General features: G+C 37.4%; 1 protein-coding gene across 3 annotated transcripts in view; it reads right to left on the bottom strand.

The window, feature by feature from the left end:
• The window catches only part of ZNHIT6 (zinc finger HIT-type containing 6), a 49,342-nt gene extending 28,596 nt beyond the window's left edge, over window positions 1-20,746 (bottom strand). Inside the window, exons 1-6 of one of the 3 annotated variants that reach the window (XM_025164038.2) lie at window positions 20,587-20,692; window positions 18,697-18,766; window positions 14,801-14,866; window positions 14,611-14,717; window positions 12,927-13,012; window positions 3,928-4,031 (exon numbers count right to left, since the gene is read on the bottom strand). In XM_025164038.2, coding sequence (XP_025019806.2) covers window positions 3,928-4,031; window positions 12,927-13,012; window positions 14,611-14,717; window positions 14,801-14,817 — 314 coding nt within the window. In that variant the 5' untranslated portion in view covers window positions 14,818-14,866; window positions 18,697-18,766; window positions 20,587-20,692. Of the gene's footprint in view, window positions 1-3,927; window positions 4,032-12,926; window positions 13,013-14,610; window positions 14,718-14,800; window positions 14,867-18,696; window positions 18,767-20,586 lie in introns of all 3 variants that reach the window. The other 2 variants (XM_025164039.2, XM_007424114.4) reach the window with 2 other exon arrangements.
• Window positions 20,747-21,546: the final 800 nt, after the last annotated feature.

The raw sequence follows: 21,546 nt of genomic DNA, 5'->3' as shown, positions 1-21,546 counted from the left end.
TGAACATCTAGGCAGAATGCAGACAGAGGGTTATGGAGTCAAGGTGCAATACTTCTGGATGCTGGAAAAGTTAGTCTGGCATATAGCTATTTTAAACGGCAGTGAATAGTCAGATTATTTATTTATTCACATAAATATGAAATAAAAATTCACTCTAGGGTATGGAGTACCGTCAGGGTTGCCTATTTGCCCTTAACAACTGTTTGAGGAAATTATGACCTTGCCAATCCCTTTCTACTGCATTGATTAGCAGTAATATAGGATTATGAACTTATCTTTTCAATTTCTGTTCTACTGACAAAATGTAGAAGCTGTTTGCAAACCTTATTTTATCTGTGCAGCACCTCTCACTACTCAAAAAAGCATAATTTATACTTCAGCTACTTTGATATGTAAGGGAAGCAAAATTTGTGCTGGGGCCAGATGTTCTATGGCATTTTATCATTTCTCTGCTATATTCATTTGCTAACACATCATCTTGCAATTCTTCTTTGTTGGCTGCTTATATTTAGATACATTGATATGCTTCTGAGAGTTTTCACTTGATGTTTTTATTCTACTGACGTACAGGTGAGCCTGTCTCCAGAAATACAAGGTATCTCGTTGTGTTACGCAAGTGTGCCACCAAAATTTAGAGCCACAATAACTAAATTTCAGCAACATATCCTTTCTTCAGAAAAACAAGGGTGGGAATAAAAGCATTAACTTCCTCCACCAAATAAAGACAACACAGGAAAAACAGAAAACATTTTTCACTTCCAAGAGAGTTATAAACCAGACATTAAATCAGGGATGAGAGGCTTGCAGCCCACCAGATGCTTTTTGCTTCCAGAATCATCTGGCTAATGATTGGTCATAACAAGAGCAGGGGTCTAATAATATGTGAAAGGCTTTACATTGCCTATATTTGATAACTAAATAAACTTATAACTTATAAACTAAGCTCTGGTTTATAGAATCATTGGAAGGTGAATGTTGATATCCTGTGGCTGTTTCATTTCTTTCTAGGGCTGTGTGGGACCATCAGTGAAACATCTGTGGATCTGCATGTACAGACAAGGCAGATGGAAAAAAACCTTCAGAGCAACTGCACCAACCCTTCCAGAAGATGCAGTGACTTCAATACTTGGAGGAGAGAGGTTTTGTTTGTGCTTCGCCATTTATGAAACTCCCTTTGGAATGTTTGTCTCACCCAGCTAATTTTTCTGCCCAGTGCCAGTCTCCCTTTCCCCTAGAAGAAATTCAGCATAATGAAAAAGGGAACTAAATGATTATTTACCCAGGAAATTTAATTAGGCCATTACAATCCACAAATTTAGCTGTTTTTCTTTTTAAAAGTAAGAATAATTATGAGATTCTTTAAGTAAAAGAAAAAGAGATGAAAGGTTTGGAAACTTTAACCGGACATAGAACAATCTATGTCAATTGTTGCATTCATATAGACAGCAGCTACGAAAGAGTTAAGCCAAATTAACTCTTAATTGTGAATGGGGTTATTTTTCTTAACTACTGATCAGTTGATGTAAGCATGAATCATAAGTTCACTGGACACAAGCCATTTACACGTTAAGCATCTTTCTTTAAGCCAATTCGATTATGTATTTTTCTGGAAGTCTATCCATGATGTTGCAAAAAGTACTACTGTGGTTCATTAAGGCAACAATGAAGCCATAGGAATTGGAAGTTATATTAACACTCAAACATAATTGTATATAAACTCATTCCTTAATTCTATTCAGAAGTAGGGCGTAAAAAAAAAAGAATGGCAACATTTTAAGTGACATAACTGAGTGTTCAGAAACTTGTTGCTGTTTATTTAAGGACTATTCTACAGAAGTCTGTGGATTCTGCCACTGGAAACCAATAGGAAGGAGCAGCTAAGGGAGAAATAAGCAATGAGCAAAGTAGCTTCCACCCCAACTCCAATTCACTGAGACCTGATTAGCTTGCTTTTAAAAAAATTTGATCTTATGCTCTTCTAAGCCTCAGTAAATAACACTGATTTAGCCTCATCAAGTAATTATGGGTCATGTGAAACTGTCAAATCTCATTAAATATTTTTAATGACACTCCAATATCTGAAGTGCAAATATGACAGTTGAAATTTTAACACCATAATCATCACTGGAGGGGCCCCATATTAGCCTCATATGTGACTGGGTGGTCTGTGTTTTTGGGCACTTTTTACTAAATGTCTGACATATTGTGAAATGTCTGCAAACGAAAAATCAAGTTCAGAGAACTACAACCGAGCATTCCATTCCTGCATTACATATATTCACTACGATCTAAAATATGAGCTCTATGATTACTATGGCTAGATAAATGGGAAGCTTGAGAATGAGGTTTAGTGAGTGTTGAGTGGGAAGATGATGGGAGGGGCTATTGATCACCTGGGTCCAAGCCTGCTTACTTTCCACCATGCCCCAATCAAGGCAATATTCATACTACTCCTACAGCAAATTCCCTCCCATTGTGAATAGTGGAAATTACTATTAAAATGGTTCACAGAAACAAATCTCTCTTCAGCATGACCTGTCTCCTGCTAGCATGTTGCTAGCAAGACACTGGATTTGGCAAGTTTTCCTAAATTGTAAAGTTCTGATGAGGAGTACTAGATTATTCTCTCAATCTGTTTTTGGGAAGAGAAGATGGGAATAATGGTTCAAATTGTACATAAAAACAGATATGATTCCTGAATGGATCTAGTAAGCCTATACAACATTCTGGTATAATTAGAAATAAATCAGATTTTTAGCAATCTACGCTATTATCTTAAGAGCTAATCAGCCATTTTTTTCTCCCAACACAGCATCTGAAACAGGTATTTAAAGATTTTAAGTCACATAGATCATTGTATACGCAAAACTTTTGTAAGTGATTATCTTATTGCTACAATGATATGTATTCACTCACTGAAACTGGGTCAGAACTGAAAGCTATATGAGCTTTGTTGCTGAAAACAGGAGATAGATCAATGCATTTCTATAAGAATATTTACAAAATGTTTTGCAAATTTTAATGTGACACTATTTTGATCACTAAAGTTGGGATTTTTTTGCAAGTTTTTGTGATATTCATACTTAAATATGAATATTTCTACTTAACAGTTCCGAAAGCATACACTGAACACAGAAGCAATTATATGGGCTAGCATGCTAATTTCTTCTTGCAAACGTGTTAATACGGAATAATCTATGTGCTAAATTAGTCTTTGAAACAAAGAGCCTTGTGCATTAGCTTTTGTGGATCAGTGGCTACTTCATCCACTGAAAGAAGAACAGTAATTTAAAAAGTCTGTGCTATGGAGACAGACTATAGTGTTTGTGTATAAATATAGATACAATTTATAGATAAACAAATATATCTCTGTCTCTATTGTTACATAAAAGCTCCTGTCTATCTATCTATCTATGTAAAAAAAATCACATCTATAATCCGTGAAACCAATGAAGTGGATTAGCATCTCCTAGTTGATGGTTGAAAAATGTGTCTTTTCCATCACTCTTTGTAATAATGATAGAAGGCTTCTCATATCATTCTGTTAATATTTTTTGATATATTGATTGTAAGGTCAAATGCATACACATACATATATCTATTAAGAAAAAGCCCAGAAATATAAATCAGTCAGAGGGCAACTTTATTCAGAATCATGAAAAGCCATCAGAACCATATAGATCAACGGGGAAAACAGTTCAAAAGTTACAGCTGGGTAATGCTTTTATGAGGCTGAATCAAGAAGACACCCTTTCAGACTTGTGTTGTGATGTTGTGCACCAAGCAGGTAAGCAGCAGAATATATATCATGACATTGCTCTGAATTTCATCATGTGGCTTCCCTCAGGATACTTACGTATGAAAGCCTGATTCAGAATGAGGAATTTTGCTGAACTAACATCAAGCTAATAATAGCTAGAGACTTACTTATTGCTATAGAATGTAGAATTCTCTCGTCTCTTTGTGAATCCAATTGGTAAAGTTTGTAAGCAGATCTTGTGCCTTCGAGCTCGGTTTCTCAGAAAGTTTACCTGATGGAAGATGCAAGTTTTCAAATGAAAAGCATAAGAATTACTTTAAAATGTGAATTACTTTAAAGAACTACTTTGTGAAATTGTGGTTTAGCACTGCTATAGCAAACTTCACATGATCACGCTCCAGGGAGTTTTTGAGGACTGGAATCTTTTGCTTTCATTTAATTTGTCACAATATCTGAATCTTGTTTCAACACACCATGGTAAAGATTTAGGTTTCGGTCATTAAATTTCAGTCATCTCCCATTGGGGGGAGATGGGTGGTTGAAAAATTTAATTAATTAATTAATTAATTAATTAAATCAGAAGAAACTTCTAACCTCCCCATGGCCCCACTAGAAAACTAGGAGTGTAAAATTTGAAGTTTGTTACAAGCTCATTTTTCTAACAGTAAACCATAAATGAATGTTATGTTGAAAGCAGATGCATCAATGTTTCACAGAATAGATGAGAGGTACAAACCATTTCTATATGAGGACCTAAGGCTTTGCATTTAAGAATATGTTGGGCTTAATAACCACAGGTTAACATGACTGGAAATATAACCAGCAACAACAATTCTCACAGTATTCTAGAACTGACTGCTCAAAAATGATTGAATTTACTTGGAATATATTGCATCAATTTTTATCTCAGTAACAGGGCTGTGCAAATCCTTTGGAAGAAGTGCTTCAGAAGAAACAGGGATGTGTACGCAATAGTTTTTTGTCCAAACCACTCAAGAAGGAACATCATTTGGCATGGGGGTTTCAACAGCTTCTCCCAGCTGTCTCTGCATGTGTGTGTCTGCACAGCCATTTCACAATAATAGGAAGCAGCTTCCAAAGCAGCTGCGCAAGCCTGGAAAAAGAAGTGGTTGCTTTAATGAGCCAAAAAGAAGTGCTTTATATGTGCTCCCACGTGTTCTGAAGCAACTCTTTCAAAGGGTTTGCATAACTCTACTCAGTAAGATATAACCCCCCTCCAAATTTTAGTTAAAACTATCACTTAAGATCTTATTTATTTATGCCTTAATTTAATTTTTAAGTGGGATACTTCAAGAAGGCATTGACTGTTCTGTAAAAATGATTGTGCCATCAAAAGCATACATTTCAGCAACGTTGACATTAGATGAAAAATCAGAACTTAAATTGTGCAATAACATTCCATGAAATTATATGAGATCTAAGTTTGTATACTGATATTCAATATCACAAATGATAGCCTTTTAATCTCAACAGGTATCTGCAAGTGATCCCTTTATATCAATGTTTCTCAACCTTAGCAACTTTAAGATGTGTGGACCAACTCCCAGAATTCCCCAGCCACTGCTGGCTGGGGAATTCTGGGAGTTGAAGTCCATGCATCTTAAAGTTGCTAAGGTTGAGAAACACTGCTCTATATAAAGATCTTCAATGTCACACTTAAATCTGATTCTTGTGTATAAAAATGAATCTCAGATTTCTTACAGTAAACTCACAGATATCAAGAACAAGCTATTTTGTTCATCTGAATTGGGAAACTTGAGAACATGCTGTGGGCCTTTTCACAAAATGGCTCTCCTAGAAAGAGGCTATATATTCTTATTCACAAAAAGCTGCCAGTGATTGGCATGGTCAGTCATAAAATACCCATTTAACCAAATGCAAAGAGATGAAGCTGCTCCTTTCCACCTTATCAAGTGTTATGGGGTCCTTTCTACTGCTTTAGTTTATGAGATATGTGAACACTTTTACCTGAATCACTGATTTACAGCCATTAATTATATTTTAGTTGTTAAAATGCTTAAGTGGGGTCCACAGGCAGCATTGGAAATGAAGATTATGCAAGAAATTCATACTTTCAAACTTGTCATATAAGTTTTTGTCAATCCAAAACATCTACAGAATATTAACAATTAGATGAAGCAGAGAACTTGGTATACATTAAAGGAGACAACTATGGGCTTCCTCCTGCCCACAGGAACCACACTGCCCATCTGGTGTATAAGGTAAAGCATAGCAAGTCTCCTGTACAAAACAAAAACAAACCCTTGAAACCTGCTGCTCTATTGCCTCTCCAGCCATCTCTTGCAGTTCTAAATGAGAAATTTCCACTTTGCCCCCCCACTTCATTTTCTTGAGCTGTCAAAGCATTAGGCGCTGCTCCCAAATAGATGCTTCCAAGCAAGACCAAACAACTTAACTATTTTCCTTCCTACATTCACTCAACCTAATCAATCTGCAGACACACTTCCTGCTTCTACCAGCTGCAATTATCAAAGAGAAAAAAGAAGGGGGAAAACACATCTTTCAAACAATAAAATGGAATGTTCTTCTGTGGGACAATGCTTCCTGTAGAATTCTTGAATATTACCTGTTGTGTGCAGAATCTCAGCCTATTTATTGCTCTAGTATTTTATCATCGAGTGGCAAACATGGACAAATGCTCTCCATTTCGAAGGGTCTTTAGTAATAATCATTTGCATGGGGAGTATGGACAGAGGTCAGACACAGGAACATCTGTACAATGTTCTCAAGACGTGAACTTAAGACTACACCATCATACTGGCCAGCTTACTGCCAGCTTTCTCTTGGCCAGACTGCACAGAGGCCAGACTTCACTGAGGCTAGCTTCAAGATGGGAACAAAGGCTTGTCAGTCATCATCTACTGAAAAACTTATAATTAGCTAGATTCATATAACACACTAAGCCACGAGCATCGTTTTCAAACTCAAATACCTGGATCCCTACAACATGCTAAAAGAATATAATGGCCTTAGATTCACATGTGAAGTCAGTTCTTAAGTTGAATGAATCTTGTAAAAACCGTGAGACTCTCTTTCAATCCCTCTTCTATTGACCTAATGGGGAAGAGATAATGCTCTGTCCTGGGGGAAGGTGAATTTTTGCTATTTTCAAAACTTGAAAAAAATGATGACCTACAAAATATCATAGCATTTCCCATGCCTGAGTAGTATTCCCCCATCTGCTGGATTACTAACATGAACATAATTTTTATGTTTTAATTAAGAATTGCCAGGCTTCCGGTGGAGGAACAATGGCAGGAGGTTAATTCTGGCTGAAGCTCCCTGAAGCTGGAATTATAAACATGGTAAATTGAGTGTCTCAGGATTTTTTTCTGAGACATGAAGCATTCTCTGGGCAAGGAGAAGCCATCGAATTGCACCTCGTGTCTTCCAGACGGCTATAGCTTATCGATCGATCGTGGATGGCAAATGAACAGTGAGCAATCAGCTGGGAAGCAGGTGGAACAGCTTATCAGCGCCGTGTCTAAAGCCTCTTCAAAGAGACATTACTTCCGGCCACCCCACTTCTAAAATCACCTTTGTTGCGTGTTACTTAAAGAATTTAAAGAGGCTATCCCCACTACAGAAGTATTTCTTCTCTTGGCTGGCTTTTCATTATTTTTTGGGACTTTTAAAAGTGCATTGTATTGGATCTGAAGGTCTGAAATACGAGCATGCAATCTGGAAGTTTTAATGTTTTGCAGGAAGGTTTCTACATTTTTTGTTATTATTACTTACATCTTTTGCTTTTAAAAAGGAAGATTTTTATATAAGTATTTTCTTGTGGAATTGAGACCAATCTATTTTTAGATGCTGTGGGAAAGTTTTGGTTTGGCGATTTTCTCAAGTTGTGATTGGCTGCAGACTTGACCCTCCCTTGCTTTGTTGCTAGTTGTGGATATCTGGTTACACCTGACTTTGGGGAATATTACTTTGGGCCACAAGAGGGAGCTAAAGTATTATATTTGGATTATTGGATTACTGAAAGGATGAAACAGCTTTTCCTTATTGTTTAAGCAAGGGAGGAAGAAGAAGATAGAAACAGAGAGAATGGCTGCTAAAAAGCAAACAAGGCGTGGGTCTGGTGAGGCAGACTGAATGAAAGCTATGTTTGAAGAATATACTTTGAAAACTACACAGATGATTACCTAAGCACTTGACCTAAGGACTGCTGAACTGGAAAAAAGGCTTGATCAAAAAATTGCTGAAATGGAAAAGAAATTGGAAGGAGGGATCAAAAATGCTAATGAGAGTTGATTTGTTGGAAAGTGAAAGAATTGATTTGTTGGAAAGTGAAAGGGGAAAAGAGCTGGATAAAATAGCATTATTGGAGTTGAGAGATAAAGAGTTTTGTTTAAGGCTCAGGGGAATCCCTGAAATTAAAGAAAATTTAACAAATATGATTACATGTGCTTTGGTGGAACGGATTGGGAAGAAGATAAAATGTCATATGAGATAGATAAAATTTTATGTATAAACTCTAGATATGCAATTGTACATGGCAAGCCAAGAGATATGTGGGTACAGTTTTCTAGGGGAAAAACAAGGGATTTGATTTTGCAAGCACATTTTGACTCCAAACTTAATATTCAGAATGTGGATATAATGGTCCTTAAAGAAATACCAGTAAGGATTTTCAGGAAGAGAAAAGAATATTCATTCCTGACAAATGTTTTGAAAAAGAACAAAATCCCCTTTCATTGGGAAAAACTGGAAGGGATAAGTTTTTCTTACCATCAACAAAGATTCAAATTATCTTTGATTTCTAAGGCTAAGGACTTCTTAGCTAGATTCAGAACTAACTTGGAACAGGATACATCTGGAATTAAGCAAATGGACGTTGCTACATATGGGGAAGAGACATGTCGTTCCCAAAGACTGTGGTGAATCTTCTGTATAACGATGGCTCTGAAGTGTCTTACATGGAATATAAATGGAGCAAACGCTCCACAGAAAAGAAAAAAAGTTTTTATTTAAATAAATTGAAATATGATGTAATTTGCTTACAAGAAACACATATAAAGAAGAAAGATATAAAATATTTGATAAAGAAGAATTTGGGACAAAAATTTGTTTTAGCTAATTCGAAGAAAATAAATGGACTGGTATTATATGTTAAAAATCACTTGAAATCACGTTTGTTGTTAATAGATGATCATGGTAGATACGTAGCAGTTGAAGTGGAGATATATGGGCTTAAAATGATTGTTGTGGGAATATATGCTCCGAACGATAAGAGCATATTTTTTATGAAGTATTTGAATGAACCGTTAGCTTTCTTGCACCAAAGTTGGTGTTTGATGGGAGATTGGAATGGAGTTGCTTCACCGTTGATTGATAGAACATCTGAAAAGCAAATTAAAATCAAGCAAGGAAAACTACCAAAATCCTTTTTTGATTTAATGGATAATTTGGCATTGGTGGATTCATGGAGATATAAAAACGGACTGGCAAAAGATTTTACTTTCTATTCAGAGAGACATAAATCTTTTTCAAGAATTGATATGATATGGGTTTCAATGGACTTGGTAAATAAAATTTCTACAATGGATATTTTACCAAAGACTTTTTCTGATCGCAATCCTGTGAGTATGATAATTAAAAAAATATCTAGGTCTTTTAGGTGGAGATTGAATGAATCTATTTTGCAAAAAGAAAAGGTTGTGGAGGACTGTAAGAGGAAACTAAAGGACTTTTTTGAGATTAATCTAGATAAAGATGTAGACTTAAAAACAGTGTGGGATACTAGTAAAGCGGTTATGAGGGGAAATTTCATTTATCATAACTGTACCCTCAAGAAAAAATCTCAACAAAAATTACAAATGGTCTTGGATCAGATTAAGTTAAAGGAAAAGGAGTTACAGAAAAAACCGTCTGATAATATTGCCTACCAACTTAAGTTGCTATACCAACAAGTCTCAATGTTGACTGTGAAAGAAATTGAAGTGAAATTAAGATATGCTAAACAGAGACATTTTGAATTTGCTAATAAACCAGGAAGATAGTTAGCATACAGATTAAGGAAAGAGAGAGAAGAAAATGATTTCTAAAATTCACTGGACTATGGACAATGAAAAGATTAAAAAAGTATTTCACAACTTTTCTAATTTATATAAAAAACAAGAAATCTCTTTGGAAAAGGTTGATGAATATTTGAATAAGCACAATCTACCAAAACATTCGCAGTCACAGAAATTAATATTGAATAATCCTATAACTAATTTTGAAATAGCTGAAGCTATAAAGAGAATTGGGAAAAGCGCCAGGACCTGATGGATTACCTGCAATATATTATAAATGTTTTGAAGATGAGATTCTTTTACCTTTTAAAGATTGATGAACTCTATTTTGCTGGGTGCGGCAATGCCTGATTCATGGAAGGAAGCCAACATTGCGCTTCTACCAAAAGGACAGGACCCTTTCTTAATTAAGAACTACAGACCAATTTCATTGTTGAATAATGATGATAAAATATTTGCTTCAGTGTTGGCAGAAAGGTTAAAAAAAATCTCACAGGAATTTATTCACCATGACCAATGTGGATTTCTGCCTAAAAGACAACTAAGAGATAATGTCAGAGTTGTGCTGGATATTATAGAATATCTACAGTATCATAATGAATGTCAGACGGCTCTTATTTTTTTGGATGCAGAGAAAGCCTTTGATAATTTGAACTGAATGTTTACGTTTAAAGTTTTGGAAAGTATGGACTTTGGAGAATATTTTATACAGGGAATAAAGTCAATCTACACGCCTCAGAAGGCTAGTATTATTGTGAATGAAGAATTAACTGAACCGTGTCATATACAAAAAGGAGCAAGGCAAGGTTGCCCATTATCACCTTTGCTTTTTATCTTGGTTCTTTAACAGAGATATTAGAAGAAACGAACAAATAAAGTGCTTCAAGATCAAACAGAGGTTTTTAAACTGAGGGCTTTTGTTGATGACTTAGTCCTGATACTACAGGATCCTCTGGAATCTGCTGAGCGTCTGATGAAGAAACTGAGGGGATTTGGCACACTGGCGGGTTTTAAAGTAAACTAACAAAAACAAAAAATGTTAATTAAAAATATGACCCTGCCTAATCAAGAGTTGCTGATGAGCAAGATGGGCTTCAGGACAGAAAAAAAGGTGAAATATCTGGGGGTGATTTTGTCAACTAAAAATAGTATGTTGTTCCAGAATAATTATGGTAAAATTTGGAATGAAGTGAAAAAAGATTTGGTAAGATGGGAAAAATTACAATTGTCTCTCATGGGTAGAATCTCTGTGATTAAAATGAATATTTTGCCTAGGATGCTGTTTCTTTTTCAGACTATACCAATTTTGACTACAGACTTACCATTTAAACAGTGGCAGAGAGATATATTTAAGTTCATTTGGCAAGGCAAAAAACCGAGAATTAAATATAAATTGTTACAAGATGCCAAGGAACGAGGAGGTTTGGGTCTGCCTAATTTAAAACAGTATTTTGCTGCTTGTTGTTTGCTTTGGATGAAGGAGTGGATAACCTTGGAGAATAAAGAATTATTACAACTTGAAGGTCATGAATTAAGATTCGGGTGGCATGCCGGTGTGTGGTATGATAAAGTTAAAGTTAATATTAGGAATGCCTTACTGTGGATCTGGAATAAATATAAGGTAAGACTGTCTCCTAATGTACCTTTGTGGTTGTCACCTCAGGAAGCATTTACTGGAAGAGAAAATGTGGGAGAAATGAAGTGGTTAAATATAAAGACTTGTTACATTTCAAGGAGGATGAACCAAGTTTTGAAACAAGAGAACAGTTAGAATCAGAAGGTTTTATACGTCACTGGTTTACTCATATGCAATTGTTTGAATGTTTTAAGCTGGACAAAAAGAATTATAGATTTGCTAATGAAATATTTTATTTTGAGACTCAACTTTGTACAAATGATGAACGTATTATTGCTAAAATGTGTAAGATGCTATTACAGATTAATCTAGAAGATGAACAAGTCAAGGAATGTCTGATTAAATGGGCTAAAAACTTCAGATATAATATCATTTTGGAACAATGGGAAAATATGTGGAACAAACGTTTGAAATTTACGGTGAATTATAATTTAAAAGAAAATTTTTATAAAATGATGTATCATTGGTATTTAACTCCTGATAAGTTATCAAAAATGTATATTGGTATAACAAATATTTGTTGGAAATGTTCGCAGGGAGAAGGAACCTTTTACCATCTCTGGTGGACTTGTAAAAAGGCTACAAAATTTTGGGATCAGATATGTATTGTTATTCAAAAGATTCTTAAAGTGAGCATTCAAAAAAACCCAGAACTGTTCCTATTGGGTTTGATGGAGAAAGGACTGGAGAAACCACATGGAACTTTGCTTTTATATATGATCACAGCTGCAAGACTGTTGTATGTGCAAAGATGGAAGGATTCACAAATACCTACAGTGGAAGAATGGATTATCAAATTAATGGACTTGGCCCAAATGGTGAAATTAACAGCATTAATAAGAGATATACTGTTTCTAAATTTGTTTCCTCATGGCAACCCTTCTTAGATTACGTGCTTGAGTGGGAATAAAATGAAGCTTTGATTGTGGGATTTAATGGTTAGATGGTTTGTGCTGACAGAAATAATGTGAATTTGGATTACATAATGATAAAAGATTAACTTTTTTTAAAATTGGAGATACTGGAGGTACTGGAGATAGTAAGAAGTCATTTTCTGTTTTATCTTTCTATATATTTTCACTATTTTAGTTCTTTGTCTTTTTCTTTTAGTTCTTTCTTTGCTATACCTCTCGATTTGTATTTTAACTGTGCTTTTTATATATCATAATAAAAGTTTTAATATATAAAAAAAAGAATTGCCACAGCACAACAATCATTTTCCTGAGGTTAAACAGGTGCTAAACTCAAAGTCAAACTCAGTTTAGATGAAAATCTGTGTCCTAAAACTTCCTTAAAAACAATCTTCAAATGTCCAATGTATCTGTTTCAGGATTAACAGGCACCCACTGAATATCATGACAACTTCCATGATTATCTGTTTTCATGATTTAAGTTTCCAATCCCATCTTTTTTTCTCTAGTTTAAAAAATGTAATGCATAAAAGATTTAATTTTTGTAGAACACTTACAAATCGATTGCTTTTTGGTTTATGAGAAATAGCATCTCGGGCAGACCGATCAGCCAGTCTTCCCACATCTTCTAGAAACCGATAATCTGAAGAAGAAAAACAAGGAAAAGGCAAGGAGACATTTGAATGAAATAAATACCTGTAATATTAATATGTACATTTAATAAACTACATATAAGTAGTGTAATTAGCATTAAAATATTCAGTATGTATAGGATATAGTTAAAACAAAAGAGGTTAAGGCTTTGCAATGTCCCCCCTTTTTAAAAAAGCTATTATTATTGGTGGTCACACAGTCAATCAGATATTTAGACTGGATCTGGCATTTTTATCTACCTATCGAGTCCTTCCCGAGGACCTGGCATAGGCAGATGTTGTTGCCTGATGATGTTAAAGGTATCGTTGCGGGATGTAAGCTGTTCCAAGTAAAGCTGCCTTTTGCAATTGACTGATGGTGATTTTGCCAATACCGATGGTGTTCAAGTGGTGCTCCAGATGTTTTGGGATTGCACCCAAGGTGCCTATTGCTATTGGTACCATCTTTGCTTTCTTTTACCACAGTCATTCTATTTCTATTTGCAGGTCTTTGTATTTTGTGATTTTCTCCAGTTCTTTCTCTTCTATTCTGCTGTCTCCATGTATTGTAATGTCCACTATCCAGACTTTTTTGTCTTTCTTATCAATAACTGTTAAGCCTGGGGTGTTGTGTGGCAGGTGTTGTCTGTTTGAATTCTAAAGTCCCAGAGCACTTTAGCTTCTTGATTTTCTTTTACTTTGTCTGCTTTGTGGTCCCACCAGTTCTTGCTTGCAGGCAAATGGTATTTCTTGCAGATATTCCAATGCACCATTGTTGCTACTTTGTCATGTCATTGTTTGTAGTCAGTCTGTGCGATCTTCTTGCAGCAACTAACTAGGTGGTCTACTGTTTCTTCCGCTTCTTTGCAGATGCAGCATTTGCTGTCTGTTGCTATATCATCATCATCATCATCATCATCATCATCATCATCATTTCCAAAGCCAAAAATCTTCGAAGGAGAGAGTGAAATTGTTTTTTTCTTAACTCAAACATGCATTTTTCTGGAATCATGCACCCATCATTTGACCCCAGGAAAAGACACAGCTTCTTTAAGGAGAAGCTGACATTTCTGATTTTATTCTGATTCTTTAATTCTCTATGTTGTTTCTGCTGTATTACGGTATGCTAGATCTGACTAGTCATTGACTGTAAATAAACTTTACTATTATTATTGCTGAGAGGTACAGTGTATGTACTCATTCCTGTTTCCAAGTATTTTTTCCAGTTTTGGAGTCAAAGTGTTGCACATCGCTATTTTCTACTGTGAATGAAATATGCTATGGATTTGATGGAATTCTAAGTATCTCTGTATGAGTTAGGATTCTTTTTTGTTAAGAAATATACTCATGTTGCCTCATTCTTACTCCAAAACAGCCAACCTATCTTTGCATTCTATCTGCTATCTGACATACTCTATTGTGATTGTTTCAGGATACTAGGACTACTACACTGTTAGTATAGTAAAAAGGAACCTACTATTGGTGCAGTAGTGAGGGTTTATAAAAAAAACAGTTAAAAAAAATCTACATAGCATTGCACTAGTGTGGATCATTGCTTATCCCAAGCCCTATAGCACCTTGAGTCTTTTTAATGGACTGATACTCTTACCACTTAGAAGAGTTAAGTTGCTGAACTCATTCATGGAAACAAAGGCCGCCTTTTCTCTGATTCCATTACAGCTGGATAAAGCTTTATGTTTTTTCACACAAGCCAAACTGAAAGCACATAAGCAAAGAAATACTGTTATTTCGTTTTCAGCACCCAAGCTGAAAAAAATATGCCTTTGGTTTATACGTACCTGCATGAATATGTCATACATCGAGGGCATCTGTATTTTGCTGCTTCTGTGTTACAGAGTTCACATCTAAAAAAGGAAATTTGAGAACCTACATTTACAGGTGAACAGCATAGAGGAAATGTCTGTATACATGGGAACACTGGAAAAGACGTATTAGTGAAGAAAAATTATCCAGAACTTTTCACTTCTATTTAAATGCAAGCTCCTATTAGCAGCCTTGGGTATCTTCCACGAACTGGTTCCTTACAAATAAGTTCTGTCAGGATGTCTTTGCTATATCAGCGTTCTATTGCATTTCCTGCAAAAATACTGTTACTGATAATCTGACCCCCCGAAGCTTCCAATGAGAAACAACACAACAGGTTTCCACATCCTGTTAATAGCCACTGTCAGTATTCTGGCTTATCATGAGTGAGCAGCATCCTGATATATGATTTGTCACTTCTTGCCAGCAGAAGCAACTAAACAATAGAAACTCTTTTCCATGGTTCATTTAGCATGAAATGCAGTTGAGTAACTGGACTGATGCCCCATCTACTAAGCTAGAGATGATGCATCAGAGCTCCAACTGGCACATCATACTAAATCAGAAATACACAACCTGAACATGAGCAATTCATGATCTGCTCTACAATCAGCTCCTGGCTAGGTTGTTGCTCTTATAACTGATTGCACACTTATACTAAATAAAAAATCAAATCATAATGATGGGTTTCTGCAACATATTAAGCCAGTCACAATATGTGAGCCTAGACAATGTCGCCACTATTCTAAAAGTGCCTTTTTAAAAAAAAAATCACCAAACTTACATAGCTTTTGACTCTTCCTTTTTTATATTGTTACCATATCCGGGCTATAAAAAATCAGGACAACTCCTAATGGCTACAGAGGTACAGAAAACTAACTTCTTGGGGCCATCTAAGGTTTTCCAGTTTTTGCAGCCCAGATATGGTAGCCCTTACTCTCCTTTTTATGGATGTGTCATCTTCCAGCCTTCCAACAGATGATGGCTAATTTTTACTAGCTAAGTAATTTCACAAGAGTTCTTATTCAATTAGACATGCCTTATGAAAGTCTGAGTGTATGAACTGCCAAATGAATCTTCCAGAGGGAGAATAAACATACCTTTCCTCTATACACTGCTTTATGGACTGATCAGAGCATGATGACCTTGTTTACTTGGAACCAACTCAATTTTTACTTTTAATTGCTGTGAAGTTTTTCCTTTCAGAAAGGCCAAATATCATGTTGTTGGCTTAGCCTTTTCAGAACCGTGCTCTGAGCCTAGGTCAAACTGACCCAGATACAGTTTAACACAGTACATTCTGAGAATCCATACACTGTATATAGAGAGATGCATATCTATATCTGTATCTATCTATCTATAGAGAAAGGCCCTTTTCTTTAGGACTGCCACTACATCTAGTCTCTGGTCACTCATGCCCTGGCCATCTCCTGTATTAGACTATTGCAACACAATCTACATGGGGCTACTCTTGAAAAGTATCCGGAAGCTGCAGCTGGTGCAGAATGTGGTGGTGCAGGCACTTATGGGCACCTTGAGGATTGTGCATGTACAGTGGGGCAAAAAAGTATTTAGTCAGCCACCAATTGTGCAAGTTCTCCCACTTAAAAAGATGAGAGGCCTGTAATTTTCATCATAGGTATACCTCAACTATGAGAGACAAAATGGGAAAAAAAATCCAGAAAATCATTGTTTGATTTTTAAAGAATTTATTTGCAAATCATGGTGGAAAATAAGTATTTGGTCAATATCAAAAGTTCATCTCAATACTTTGTTATATATCCTTTGTTGGCAATGACAGAGGTCAAACGTTTTCTGTAAGTCTTCACAAGGTTTTCACACACTGTTGCTGGTATTTTGGCCCATTCCTCCATGCAGATCTCCTCTAGAGCAGTGATGTTTTGGGGCTGTCGCTGGGCAACACGGACTTTCAACTCCCTCCAAAGGTTTTCCATGGGGTTGAGATCTGGAGACTGGCTAGGCCACTCCAGGACCTTGAAATGCTTCTTACGAAGCCACTCCTTCGTTGCCCGGGCGGTGTGTTTGGGATCATTGTTATGCTGAAAGACCCAGCCACGTTTCATCTTCAATGCCCTTGCTGATGGAAGGAGGTGTTCACTCAAAATCTCACGATACATGGCCCCATTCATTCTTTCCTTTACACGGATCAGTCGTCCTGGTCCCTTTGCAGAAAAACAGCCCCAAAGCATGATGTTTCCACCCCCATGCTTCACAGTAGGTATGGTGTTCTTTGGATGCAACTCAGCATTCTCTCTCCTCCAAACACAATGAGTTGAGTTTAGACCAAAACGTTCTACTTTGGTTTCATCTGACCATATGACATTCTCCCAATCCTCTTCTGGATCATCCAAATGCTCTCTAGCAAACTTCAGACGGGCCCGGACATGTATTGGCTTAAGGAGGGGGACACGTCTGGCACTGCAGGATTTGAGTCCCTGGTGGCATAGTGTGTTACTGATGGTAGCCTTTGTTACTTTGGTCCCAGCTCTCTGCAGGTCATTCACTAGGTCCTCCTGTGTGGTTCTGGGATTTTTGCTCACCGTTCTTGTGATCATTTTGACCTCATGGGGTGAGATCTTGCATGGAGCCCCAGATCAAGGGAGATTATCAGTGGTCTTGTATGTCTTCCATTTTCTAATTATTGCTCCCACAGTTGATTTCTTCACCCCAAGCTGCTTGCCTATTGCAGATTCAGTCTTCCCAGCCTGGTGCAGGTCTACAATTTTGCTTCTGGTGTCCTTCAACAGCTCTTTGGTCTTGGCCATAGTGGAGTTTGGAGTGTGACTGTTTGAGGTTGTGGACAGGGGTCTTTTATACTGATAACAAGGTCAAACAGGTGCCATTACTCCAGGTAACGAGTGGAGGACAGAGGAGCCTCTTAAAGAAGTAGTTACAGGTCTGTGAGAGCCAGACATCTTGCTTGTTTGTAGGTGACCAAATACTTATTTTCCACCATGATTTGCAAATAAATTCTTTAAAAATCAGACAATGTGATTTTCTGGATTTTTTTCCTCATTTTGTCTCTCATAGTTGAGGTATACCTATGATGAAAATTACAGGCCTCTCTCATCTTTTTAAGTGGGAGAACTTGCACAATTGAGCTGCACTGGATGCTAGTTTGCTTCCGGGTCCAATTCAAGGTGTTGGTTATGAACTTTAAAGCTCTTCATGGCATGGGCCCAGGTTACCTGAGGAACCATCTCGTCCCAATTACATCAACCCGACCCACCTGGTCTGGCAAGAAGGGCATGTTACGGATCCTGTCGGCTAAAGAATTTCAACTGGCAGGGTCTAGGAGAGCCTTTTCTGCCTGTGGAATATCTTGCCCCCTGAGGTGAGATTGGCCCCTTTTGGTCTTTCAGTTAAAACATGGCTCTTCCAATTAGCATGGGGATCACTTGGGGGTACGCAGCACTGGGGGTGGTTGATGGCTTGAAGTTTTGCCTCTCTGCCTTTTAGTTTTGTATATTTTTGTATAGATTTTTATTGTTTTTTTAATCGCTTTTTTACTTGTAAGCTGCCTAGAGTCTCTTGTCCAGTGAGATGGGTGGTGTATAAATTTGATAAATGAAATAAAATAATAGTCTGACAAGTTGCATCTGCAATGCTCGGTTGTATATTAAGATAAAAACCTAAAACAATGCTGAGCAATATTTGTGAAAAGAATAAGAGCCGCAGTAGAGCAATGATGCCTAGTTGGGAAATAATGCAAAGTAAGTAAGCAGGAGAATTTCTTAAAGGGAGTATTTAGATGGTTTTGCTTTTTAAATGTGTTATATCTATGCTAGGATTTATAGCATAATTATACTGGGATTTTCACCATAAAATGGTGAGAAACTGTACTGCTTACTTTTGGCAGTGTCAGAGGGACCTCCAGGCCTTACAAGAACTGGGTTCAAAGATCATAAGAGTACTCAGCTCTGAAATACAAAGTCAAATTTAATTTCAGTTTCTTTCCAATGGTTTCCAAAGCTGATTGACTGAGTTTTTTTTTTTTTTACAGAACAGCAAACATTTTTCTTATTTATACTGCAGACATGACAACTCTGCTGGTGCTTATATGAACATATGCAATAAAAAGTTATGTATGTATACTCCAAAGTGAATCTGATTAAGAGACCATGCTTGCCAGTCATGTGCACAAGGAAGCCAACAAGAAGTCTTTGAACTAAGCACACTTAGCCTTCTCCTGTTTTTTTCACATCTGTTTAGGAGTGTATGGGGTATGCATAAGTTCAACTCCATGTTAGATTTGAAAGTACAACTCCAAAGCACATTAGTCTAAATTAATGCAAAATGATATGGAATTGTGCCATGCCTCTGTGCCAAGCATCCTTCCTTATCAATATACTTCATAGGGTTGTCAGTTGCAGATGTAATTCTTTAATAATCTACTAATAATCTACAAAATATTGCTGAAAACATGTCAATACTCAGAAACTATTCTTCATGCTTTATTACTTGGCCCCCTCTGCAGACAGCTAGAGTCACCTAAATCTTTATATACCAGATTTGAATATTGGAAAATGTTATTTCAAAAACCTTCTGAATATTCTAAGGGTTTAATCCAACTAGCACAACTATTTGGCTCTGATATTATAGAAGGGATTTAAAGAGTCACTTGAGGAATTCTCCACTTTAAATGGACAGCAAAAAGACTTTTGCACTGTATAATATTGTTACTCTCAAATGTTTCCATGCAGTTTTTCCACTTCAGCTTCTTATATTTAACTGGTACTTGCTTTAGATATTGTCCCGTTCCTGGTGAGAGGAAGATATGATTTATAAATCTAATTAAAAAGAAATCCCATATTAAAAAAGGATTGGCTACTATATCATTTCACACTACCATTTGCCCTGTAGCTGCTAAAGATAAAGGCTTATTCTGTGTAGAAGGGCTCCTATCAGATTAAACTCTGCCTCCTGAAAACAAAAATAATCACAATTTTTCTTCTTTTTTATTTTGTTTCTTTCTGGGTTACAGTATATATTTAGTGTATATATAAAATTCTCTAAAACCCATGTAGCAAATTAATTATAGGGCTGTGCTTAATACTTCAGGCAGTCGAGTTCAAAGGAAGTTTTCTGTGCATCTGCCTACCCTCCTCCCCAAGATTATTGGAATGGTGAGTGAGTGTGGACAAAAATATGTTTTAAAAAGGGGGAGAAACTATATACCAGTGGTTTAAACCTGCAGGGACGGTTTTTGAAATAAATGATTTCAACCAATTGGAGCTGAATTACAATTAGAGCTGGTTTAAGTACCAGTACTGCCTGATGCTGTTTTTTCATTTACATTTCAGCAATATACGCAATATAATCTGGGGTGCGGAAGAATCATTTTGTTGCCATTACATCTGTGCGGCTAGAATTCTGAAAAACTGGCTGATTTATTGAGAGACAACCGAGATCTACTTCCTCCCCTCCGCTGAGCTACATTATTGTACATTTCTAGAGCACGAGGCAAAGCAAAAGCTAACTCCCGTCTCCCACAACTAGCTTAAAAATAGCAGCAGAGCAGCCAACACTAAGACTGCATGGCCTTCCCGAGTGGATTCCGTAGTTCATTAGTCCACGCGTGAAGCATTAGTCACGAGGCTTGCTTTCTCTGCCCGCCATCGGGATGGCCCCTAGCTTCCGCCCGAAAAGCTCTGGCACCGCCACGCGCGAAGGAAATTCGTTCCGTCGGGCTGTAGCGAAGAGAGAGGTCGGAGGAAAGGGAAAGAAGGCGACGGCCTACCTCCGCAGCGACATCTTCCGCTGGAGGTTCTCGTCCGCCCCGCTCGGAGTCGCTCCCGTCGTGCTCGCCATGCTCGGCGCCGCGCTTGCTGCTGCCTAGACCGGCGCGTTGGCAGGGCCGAGCATCGTAACCTCGCGGGAGCGCGAGAGGCTGCCCTCTGGCGAGCGCGCGGAAAAGGAGCGCCGAAAACAAGCCCCTGGAATGCGCGCGAGGCCGGGGCAGCGTCCCAGCCTGAGACTTTTGGAAGAGGGGAGGGAGCCCAAACACGGGAGTCCCGGGTAGGGATATGGTGGTGGAGGAGTTCCTCTCTTCTTGTTGAAGAATCATGCGGAGGTGGTTGTGATGCAGTTGGCCATAGGCAGAGCAGGCTGCAATCCATAGTAAAGGTGTTGGTAACTGGGGATAAAAGGAATCTTCTAACACGTGGAGGGCTGCGAGTTGGGACCTGATTCCTGATAAGCTTCAGAGCCTCAATGGATCGGAAAGGAATGTAAGCGTTCTGGGTGTTAGTCTTTATTGTACTCTCGCTGTGTGGGACTTCCCCTGCCCTAAAGCCGCAGTTGCCACTTAGAGCACATCGCTCTTTACGGTAGTATTAGTATTTCATTCTTGACGGAATTGCGGCTCCAAACACAGGCTTCTGGGGATTTGCGGTATCTGGTCCGTGGTTTCTGGAGTGTCAATCTTTGCCTCCTTGTATTTCGTGTCCCTTGGAGGCAACATAGCCTGCCTTGTGTTTTGGTCTTAGTAATTTACCAAAGGTGTGACAGTTAATTCTATATTACTGTTATTATTTTGGTTTTTATTGTACACCACCATGAAATCATGTATGTAAAATCAATACATGCAATAAATGAGAAAAGGGACTTGGAACAAAGGGAGATAATGGCAGGCCTATGAACAGTTGCATTTCTTTCTCAGCAAATATTGTATGATTGATAATTTGCAGAGATGCAATGC

This window comes from Python bivittatus, unplaced genomic scaffold (assembly GCF_059951505.1).
Source record: "Python bivittatus isolate LINGU-HERP-01145 unplaced genomic scaffold, Pbiv_v1 ctg000700_np1212, whole genome shotgun sequence".
Taxonomy (NCBI): domain Eukaryota; kingdom Metazoa; phylum Chordata; class Lepidosauria; order Squamata; family Pythonidae; genus Python; species Python bivittatus.
The sequence above is the reverse complement of the archived record's forward strand: the minus strand, read 5'-3'. Positions and strand labels throughout refer to the sequence as shown.